Source organism: Lactuca virosa, chromosome 8, assembly GCF_052849685.1.
Source record: "Lactuca virosa cultivar CGN04683 chromosome 8, Lactuca_virosa_CGN04683_v6, whole genome shotgun sequence".
NCBI lineage: Eukaryota > Viridiplantae > Streptophyta > Magnoliopsida > Asterales > Asteraceae > Lactuca > Lactuca virosa.
The window spans coordinates 282488704-282498818 of record NC_136433.1 but is presented as its reverse complement, the minus strand read 5'-3'; the positions used below and the strand labels follow the sequence as shown (position 1 = coordinate 282498818).

The 10115-nt window shown below is 34.0% G+C and overlaps 1 protein-coding gene across 2 annotated transcripts; it reads right to left on the bottom strand.

Moving 5' to 3' along the window:
• Window positions 1-848: 848 nt before the first annotated feature.
• LOC145132397 (putative aminotransferase TAT2) lies at window positions 849-4961 on the bottom strand. 2 transcript variants are annotated; one of them, XM_079067162.1, is made up of 7 exons: window positions 4597-4961; window positions 2525-2867; window positions 2235-2453; window positions 2085-2144; window positions 1631-1786; window positions 1317-1410; window positions 849-1051 (listed from the first exon to the last, which is right to left on the bottom strand). In XM_079067162.1, the coding sequence occupies exons 1-7, from the start codon at window positions 4857-4859 to the stop codon at window positions 900-902; spliced, it is 1287 nt and encodes a 428-aa protein (XP_078923288.1). In that variant the 5' UTR covers window positions 4860-4961; the 3' UTR covers window positions 849-899. The 2 variants fall into 2 exon arrangements, with proteins under 2 accessions (XP_078923288.1, XP_078923289.1); XM_079067163.1 differs by lacking the exon at window positions 849-1051 and having other exon boundaries at window positions 1322-1410; window positions 1575-1786.
• Between the last annotated feature and the right edge of the window lie 5154 nt (window positions 4962-10115).

Here is a 10115-nt window from a genome sequence, read left to right as displayed (position 1 = left end):
ATTAACACACAAAAAACTTTCAGCCACCAACAGAGTTAGAGAGAGTAAGAAGAAAAGATGGTTTTTTTTCTCAATTCCCGTTTTTGAAGATACACCTGCAGTGTTTGGTAATTTTTCGGAGATCCAACGGTCCGTTTTCTTTGATTTTTGGACAAAAGCTTCCTAACATCGAGACCTTCAGATCCAACAGTTGAATTGTCCAGATCAGCTCCAGAGACTCGGGAATTGTCGCTTCTGTTTGCTGCTGGAAATCAGGAACGTTTTTGGTGATATTCTTCTTTGTCTTTTCTTATTTGATTCCATATGATTGATGTGATTTAGTTCCAAGTATAAGATGATTATTGTATGCATCTAGTACATCTAGAGAAGACTTTGTATTGCTCTAATTTGGTGATAGTGGATTTCAAACGGCTCTAGTAGTCCCGTGGTTTTACTCTCCTTTCTTGAGAGGTTTCCACGCTAAAATTCCGGTGTTTTTATTGGTTGATTACTTATTGTTTTGGGTTGATTATATTGATCATATAACTTGCATTGGGGCTGATTTGTTGCAAGTGAAAATATCTTATTTGTTTGCATCCTAAAAGGTTGATTCAAGACGGGAATAGTTTAGTTAAACAAAATATTATTTCACATTGTTATTTACCATTGTGGCTCCGTTTTTCCCATCACAAAGCAGGTTAAAGTTAAATCCCAAACTCCCAATAATCAACGGTTTAGATTTTCTTGAAATATACAGCTTCATTCTATCAATCGGTAGCTATATATATATATATATATATATATATATATATATATATATATATATATATATATATATATATATATATATATATATATATATATATATATATATATATAATATTTGATCCACAAATTTCCTCCACTGGAGACTCTGGAGATTATGAAATATGATCCAACCAGCATTCAACACTTATTGATTTCTTGGAGTGCCTTCCACAAAAAGATTTAAGCCTCTTGATGGCATCCTCAAGAGCTGATGGATCGATAGCAATTGTTACCCGAAGCCAATTCTTGAGTCCTACACTTATCCCTGAAGGGAAAAAAAAAAGTAGCAAAGTTGGGTAGGAATAACTTAAATGTCGGCCTTTAAGGTCAAAAAATAGTTTTCATATTCACCATAGAAAAATTCTTATATTTTCAGGAAATAATTTCATTGGTGTTCGAGTAAATATTAGGACATGGTTTTGAAGTTCAAGATCCAATTAAGGATGCTTTGTGCCTTTGTCCTTTTAGGTACCCATGGAAGATGAACTACTAAAAGATCTTTATAGGGAAAAGATTAATGTAAAAATTACCTGGTAGGATTAGAACTGATTCTTCCTTAGCGAGCTTGACACAAAAGTCTAAATCATCCTTGATGTCCTTAAACGCTGATATATCCAATTTCACCTTATAAACATTAAAAAAAAACAAGTAAGACAAACACCAAGTGTACCTACTCTCATATGTGGGCAAGGAGAGCATTTGTACATAAACTTTAATGAAACAATTCATATCATAAATAGCAACTTAACATATCTATTATCTTTAAAATTTATAAAATTTGCATCTACCTCCTTGAGCTCTTCGAATCTATATTCTTTATAAAAATTTTGCATCATCTCCTTACCATAATAAAAATGGACCCTTCAGGCTTGCTCGGGCAACTTACACCAGGGATGTCTATAATTCCCTTATAACAAGAATTTGCAGCTTCTCTAATTATATTAACATTTTTCGAGGAGATATGGTCTTCCCTTTTGCCAAGTATATCAGGAAGCGCACCCTACATGTAAAACAAACTTAGAGATCTTATCAAGTAAATCATTATGCAAAACTAAATGCGCATTAATTAAGATCTGAAGTTTGACTTGATAATTTAAAAAGCTATCGGTGTTAACTATAAATATTAGATTTAATTTTTGATTTAATTTTTGAACGTTCTCGGTGTTAACTATAAATATTAGATTTAATTTTTGAACTTTCATTTCTACTTACTCTCTTTGCCCCAACAATGAGTGTAGAAGGAATATAAAGGTGACTTTTTTGGATGAAGTATAAAGTACATAGCATCAATAAGATACCTGAATAAACGTTGGCACGTTGGAGGACATATGGAAATATCCCTTAATGCTTTCAATAATCTGAAAATAAAACTTGAAGTTAGAGCGATGCATTTATGAGTTTGCTTAAAGCATATATGTATTAATGTTTGTGTGAGAAAGAGAGATCACTCCGTGTTGTTTGAGAATGTTGTTAGGATCATGGGTAACAAGCCATCCAAGTCGCCAACCAGGAACAATGAACCGTTTTGATAAGGAACCAAGTGTAACAACTGGGACTACTGATCCAAAGTTTCCCATTGAAACAAAAGGATTTTTCCCGAAAGCAATATGATCATAAACTTCATCCGAAATCACTAATATTCCAAGATTCCTTGCAGTCTCGGCAACCTACATATAGAAAACACATCAACAATGATAATCATGGAAAACAAATTAATAAATCCACATGGGCATTGCACCTTCTTTAGATGTTGGTGTGTGAAAACATTCCCACAAGGGTTTCCAGGGTTAATAATAACCATGGCAACTGTATTTTCATCTGCAAGAGATTCGACTAAATCAAGATCAACTTCCCAGTCTTTCTCAGGAAGAAGGTCAAAGTGACGGACTTCCAAATGGCATGATCGAGCAAGGAATTCGTAATATGGAAAGCCTGGTTTGGGAAATAGAATATTATTCAATTTTGAACCCTTAAGAACGGTTAGTATGTTTTGAGCAGCATGTTTGCATCCCATTGTCAAGAATACATCATCTGGTAATAACTTATTTGTAAGTCCTTGAGAAAGGTACTCTGCTACAGCCCTAAAAAAATTTATAGAGTCAAAGTAAGATGAGTTTTACTAGTATTAAAGTAAATTGTGCAATATTTTCATAAAACGTGTTTTTGGTCATTATCATATAGTGATTAGATCTAATGGGTTCTTGGCAATTAGTAGTATATATTAATTATCGAAGACTAGTACTTAGCACCTAGCATATTTCACCTTTTGCACGTATACATAAAAATTCTTACATTTTGATCCTCACATACCTTTAAGTTTTATCGTCACTTGACAGTTTTTCAGTTATTTTGGAGGAAAAACAAATGACATTTTTTTTTCGGTTTTCATTAACCATTGCAACTATTCAAAGCCTTTGCCATATAAATCAACAGCAAAATATTGGGGGCAAATTATCCTTAAGGGTGGTGATATTATCATGTCCTCATTTTCGTGTATAGTTGTATGCAAATTTCGTTTTCTGTTTTTATACTTCGGTTTTAACATTCTTCACCCAAACTATTCCAATATCTATAGCTATATTATTATTGTTACTTGTTTATTAAGACTAAAAAATTAAACACTTCGCCAAGACTCTCCGGTCTCCACCAACTCTAGGAAGGGGTAGGCATAAAAAAATTCCTACAAATGAGAAGCATGAATCACACCTTATCCAGCTCTCCAATATATACATATAGACAAAAGAAACACATTAACATATAAGTGCAATTATCTCATCTAACCACTCTTAACGCGTGGTACATGCAACATAATCCTTTCTAGAAAACATTATGCATTAAAAAAATATTGACTATAACACTCACAATCTCACCAATAATATACGAATAATTGATATTGATTAAAAAAATTACATATATAATAAGGAGAATATAAAAAAGACAATACTTCGAGCATGGTATCATGCAACATAATCCTTTCTTGATAGCACGTATTCATTAAAAAAGACATCGACTATATCAAGCTGAGGAATTATTTCCGGATTTGGAATTAACAAATCCGACAGTAATACACAACTATTACAACAGTAGCATGTGTAGGTTGTCTTTTTTTTTTTTTTTTTAAACGAGTTAGTTATAGATAAATAGAGGATTAATATATAAGATATATAGTTTCTTTTTCTAGAGCATAAACGTGTGAAAAGGCCTTTTAGCAGTACATTTCAGTATTTCACAATATATATTCATCAATTTTAACATGACAAGAATTTTGACAAAAAAAAGAAGATAAATTAGGTAAATACTTAACCTCTAATACATTAAGCCATGCATTTTGAATTAATCCGTTAAGTCGATAAAAAAAACAATCATAAATATATAACTGTCTAGATTTAATACTTAACCATTAATTTCATTAATACTTAACCAAATCATTGTCATGGGAAAATTGATGGTACATAACGACTTCAGTGTTACTAATGAATCGTGAAAAGGAGATAGAGAAGGCTATAGCAAATTCTAATTTTGCACTTACTAAATTATGTCACATGTAACCCCATGCAATAAATTTAGTATACTTTTCTGCCTTGGAATAATTACAACTGTAATTTTTCTGAAATTTCAACGACTCATAGTGATCATAGCAGTATGTTAATTTGGTCTATCAGCTTGTTTTATTCGAGTATATTCCTTGAATAAAACAAGATTTAGTTAGCCAATCTACATTTTACATATTATCTACAACTCTCGTACACAAAACTATTAAAAGAGTTGGCATGAAGAACTTGCAAGTGAAAGAAGAATTGGAGTACGTACCTTCGGGCTGGGAGAAGCCCACCTGTGGGGGAATAACCGTTAAACTTAGCTGAATGAACGGCTTCAGCAATGGCATCTGCGGTCATCTGAATGGTACGGAAGCAAGGGGAGAGAGATGGTTCGCCTTGGGCCATAGGGATGATAGGTCTGCGGTCAGATTGATTGAGATTTGACATGAGCTTAGTCAGAACGCTGCTTGTGGGTGTCTCCGAGGTAGTCTTCTGTTCTGAGTTCCTCTGGAATGCCCACTTCTTCATCATCATGGAAGTTATCTCGTTCTTGGTACCTTTCCACTCTTGTATACAATTGGGCAGTTAATTGGGAAGGTGATGATGTAATTTATAGCAGAGAAAGGTATCTTTTTCTATTTGTGCTAGTTTAATTTTGAATTTTCAAATATCAGTTATATATATAAGAGGTCATAATGTCATCAGTATGTCGTTATATGTTGTCAAAAGAATATGTACCATAGTCACACGTAAGAAAATACTTGTGTTTGACTTATGACCAAATGTAATTACATATTTCGTTTGTAAATTTAGTTTATCGTAAGCCTAGTTTCATGAATATCTACGTAATCATAAATTTAATGAAATTGAAGTATAAAAGTATATTTATAATTTACAATTAAAACTAGTATTTAGTTCCCGTGTGCTTTGTGACGAAGAACTCCTTAGCATTTCATTTCCAAATTTCAAAACTACATATAAAACCGTGACAATTATACCATATCAAGTGGCTATAAAATTATCAAAATATAGTTTCGATACAAAAAAAATATGTATGGAGGTTGCGGACAAAAATAAAATTTAAAAATATATCTTGGTGAAACATAAATGACAATTAATTGAGAAACTATAATAATAATAATAACTAGAAAAGATTCACCGGTATTGCCGGGGTCGGAAGGTATTGCTTTGTAAAGTAAAGTAGCATGTTGGTTGTTTTTTCCGTTAATGTGAGTGTAATTTGGTCTTTTCAGGTAGTAGGGACTGAATTTGTCACCATGGGTAAATCATATGGACCATTTATGTAATTTTGGCGGTGGTGGTGATGGGGGTGATGGCAGATGGTGGGTGGGTTTATGGTATTGGGTGAGTATTTTCCAATGTTTTAAATAACGTAAGGCGTGACTTGGCGGCAATGTCAAGCCTCAAGCTTTTTCGAGCCTTGGCAAGCCACGTCGTTTGTAAGTCGTGACTTAAGGCGTCAATTTTGTATATGATTAATATTTTTATATGTATTTTCAACTATTATTTCATTTTATACACATATATCAGTTAAGGCGGCGTTTTGATAAAACTTGGCGGCAGACACAAGCCTTGGAGCCATGTCGCGCCATGGCGGAGCCATGACGAGCTTTTTAGAACATTGGTATTTTCTAATAAATAAAACATTAACTTAAAACCAAAAAGAGAATGTTAAATCTGGTAAACCACAGGGACCAATCGTGTAATTTTGTCTAACAATAATAATAATAATGATGAGGGACCATTTCTGCCAAAAGACTAAATACTAATTATGTGTTATAAAAGGCGAGGGTTATGAAAAATTCAAACCAAAGTGAAAGGGTTGTTTGTGAACAAAAGAATAAAGATGAAGGGTCAATATTGTAAGTTGGAGGACCAAAATTGACAAAAATGGTGTCACTTTACTATTAAAACTTTTCATAACTTTAATATATATATAATAATAATAATAAAGCCGAAAACTATAAAAAAAATGATGTAAATTAAAAAAAAATAACTTTAAAATATATCAAGGGATCAAACAATTTATAAAATAAGAAAATCTTGAGAAAAGTCCTAATATTTTAGTTCAATTTATGAAAAAGTCACAAACTAAATTTTGTTTACAACAGAATATCGGTTAAAACTTTGAAAAAACCTTGTTTGGCCGGTTTTGCAGATTTAGTCGGTATTCTGTCCTTTTTCGTTAGTTTGGTTAAAATAGTAAGACTTTTTTTAAAAAATACTCAATAACAGCAATATTGAGACTTTTCTGAAAATTACTATGAAATTAATGAATATTATTATTAACAAATCATTTATAATTATAAACAAAGCAAATACATTTGGTGATAATTTCTACGAATAGAATGATAGACTAAGTATTTCTTTATTGTTTTTTGACCACTTCAAACTCTTTATGTTCCTCCTATACATCGTTGTAGGTGTCATGGTGAGATGTACTATATACATTTCTCTAATTAATTACAAGAGTTGATAATACTTATTAATAATCAAATTAATTAATAAACAGTTAATAAGTGTCTACTTGCTATAAGGTGTGACGCTATAAGATCACATGCTATTAGACAATATCATTACACAACGATTCTTGAACATATAGATCTTTCATTATGCTCTTTAACATAAGTATCCTCTAACCTCCTTACATTACCTGGTAACAACCATCAGATTACACGAGTGAAACGTGAACTTTTGTGACAACCCGAAAATCATTATCCTGTAAAGTTCAGCTATTCAACTCAGCCGAGTGTCAGCCTTCGTTTTGCTATCTTTTAACGAAATTGTGGGTCTATATGAGTGTTCTAGGCTTAGTATAACCTAGGTATGAGTCTTGGGAAGGGTTAGAAAGTGTGTAGCATCACAAAATCGGGCCAAACACACCAAAGAAGGTGTGTGCGGCCGCACACCCGCGTGTGAGGCCACCCAGCCGCACACCCCCTCCAGCCTCACACTCGACCCTATATATTGAACACTTAGCCAACCTTACACCCCTTTTTCCCTCTCTCTCAAAGCTGGAACTTTCTCTCTCTACTTTCTCTCTCTAGAAACTTCATTCAAGAACACTCTAAGGGCCTTAAAAACGTGAAGTACTCCATCATTCAGCTTGTTATATTGGTAAGACACCTGAATCTAAGCCTAAAACTCATAGTGTTCTTCGTGTTCTTCATCCTTTGAAGGTGTACGGCCGCACACCTTCATAAGGTGGCCGCACACACCTTAAAGCTCTCCAAAGTGAAGAGTTTGGCCTTCATTCACTAGTAGGACTTGGTATTAGCACAAGAACACCTAAAAATCGACATTTCGGGCACAAATGACGAGTGTACGGCCGCACACTCCTGTGTACGGCCGCACACACCCTCTGTACGGCCGCACACTCCTATGTGAAACCGCAAACACAGCCTGGCCGCACACCCTGGCCGTACACCTGGCCGCACACTCATAAAAGTCGAGTTTGGTGGCCTTACACTCAAATCTAAAGCCCTACACTCATTTGGGGACTTCAATAGGTGTTTGTAACACTTAATTCTAAGTGTTTTCATGTCCCTAAGGTGTGTCCATGTTTCTATTAGTGGTTAGATACCCTAAGTGTATTCATATATGTGTTATTACATGTTAAACTAGGATCCGGTTGTGCTCACGACTTCATTCGACACCCGGCGATCCTGTATTAATCTTTCTTTCGAGTTACTCACTTCAGGTGAGTTCATACCCCTTAATCAACCTTTTTAAATGATTTTAAATGCTTTTATGGGGGGGGGGGGGGAATACAAGTTGAACTATAAAGTTATTATATCAACCGCATGTGATTAATAACTGTATAGCAAAAAAAAGATTTCTGCATGTTAAACTGTTTTATCTAGCTAAAGGTTTTCATATTTTGTTTTCAAATCTCTTTTAAAGTGCCAGAGTCTCTTTTAAATTACCAAGCTTTTATCAAAGTCTTTTAAACTTATATTCTTGATAGATTCATGTCTATATAGATATAGTTATATAAGTAGGGTTTGAAGGACTTAGGACTGATAACCCGCTTTATTTCCTGTTCCTTGTTTGGTTGTGGACTTAGAGCATCCGGTTATTTGTCCGAGTGTCATTGAAGTCCTAGTTATATATTATGTATATCTGGTTAGATGTTAATACTCTTATTCCAGTTCAACACCTTTGGGTAGCAAAGGCATCTAGATAACCTCTCGAGTAAACTATAATAGGTATAGTTTTGAAACCAAACATAATTTTCATGAAGGAGAACTTAGTTATATCTATATTCTAAGAACTTGTACTTTTAGTAAAAAGAAAGGTTTATAGAAATCAAAACACGAGATACATCCTCATGACGCGGATTTCACCGTTGTCAAGTCGGTAACCAGAGTCTCCTGGAGGGAGAGCGGGCATTGTGTGTATAGATCTATACGGGACAGACCATCCCACATCCTGACTGCTAGCTACAGTCACGGCCGACCAAGCCAAGGGGTGACAAATTTCACATTCATTTCGATGCCAGCAGGTCGTCGTGTTTACATCCGTCAATCAGTATGATTACGAGTATCTTTACAATTACCTTATAATTCATGGCTTTAAGGTAATAAGTATTATCACGGTATTTTCTACATATGAAACCATCATAATATATTTTCCTAGTTATACACTAGACCTCATATTAAACCTTTAAACTGACCTACTTAGGATGAAAGGTTAACTTAGACTCTCCGAGGCGTATTGTTCACTTAATACCGCCTGGAGTCTGTATTTCATTCACTTAGACTCTCTGAGGTGTATTGTTCACTTAATACCGCCTGGAGTCTGTATTTCATTCACTTAGACTCTCTGAGGCGTATTGTTCACTTAATACCGTCTGGAGTCTATACTTCATTCCTTTAGACTCTCCGAGGCGTATGGTTCATTCGATACCACCTGGAGTCTATGTTTTATTCACTTTTAGTCAGCAGCGTTACTGCTGAGGTAAAATAGTATTTTCCCTATTACTTTTGCTTGTGATCTTCTCACATATTCCTTAAAGTATAAACTATATTTTGATAATAATAGTTACCTTTGGGGGAAATTACTCCTTAAACATAAAACAATTGGGTCTTGGTAGAAGACTACTTTTATTAGAAAATATAGGATTTTCTGGAAAGAATTCTAATACTCTGTAAACTCAAATCACCATTATCTAGTGAGATTATTTTGAAGAAAAACATGTATTTATATCAATGTCATTAAAATACTTATGAACTCACCAGCATTAAAATGCTGATACTCTCTTTCAAAATAACTTGTATTCTCATGTCGTCAGTAGACAGGTACACTCCGGAAGCTTTTGTGAAGACAGCCTTGTACCGAGCTGCATTTTATATTATTCTCTGTATTTACTTTTGATGTTATTGCTAAATGTAACCTATGTAAAATTATTACTACTAATGCAATGGTTGTTATACGTTGATTACTATACTGCATATGTTGTGATACTTGACATGACGTCCTCCATCCCAGAACGTTTCCGCCGTTCCGGTTTTGGGGTGTGACAGATTGGTATCAGAGCATTGTTTATAGTGAGCTCAGTATATCAAATCATAAAAGATATACAACCTATAAATACAATGGGATAAAAACAATCTGACCAAGAATTATACTTTAAAATATAACCATATTTTACAAAAGTATAAGAACATCCAAAATATAAAAGCCCGAACAAGTATCACAAGAAGAACAAGAATAAAAGTCTTTGGATGTTGAGCATTACCGTCAAACCTGGGCAGTTATGTAATCGTA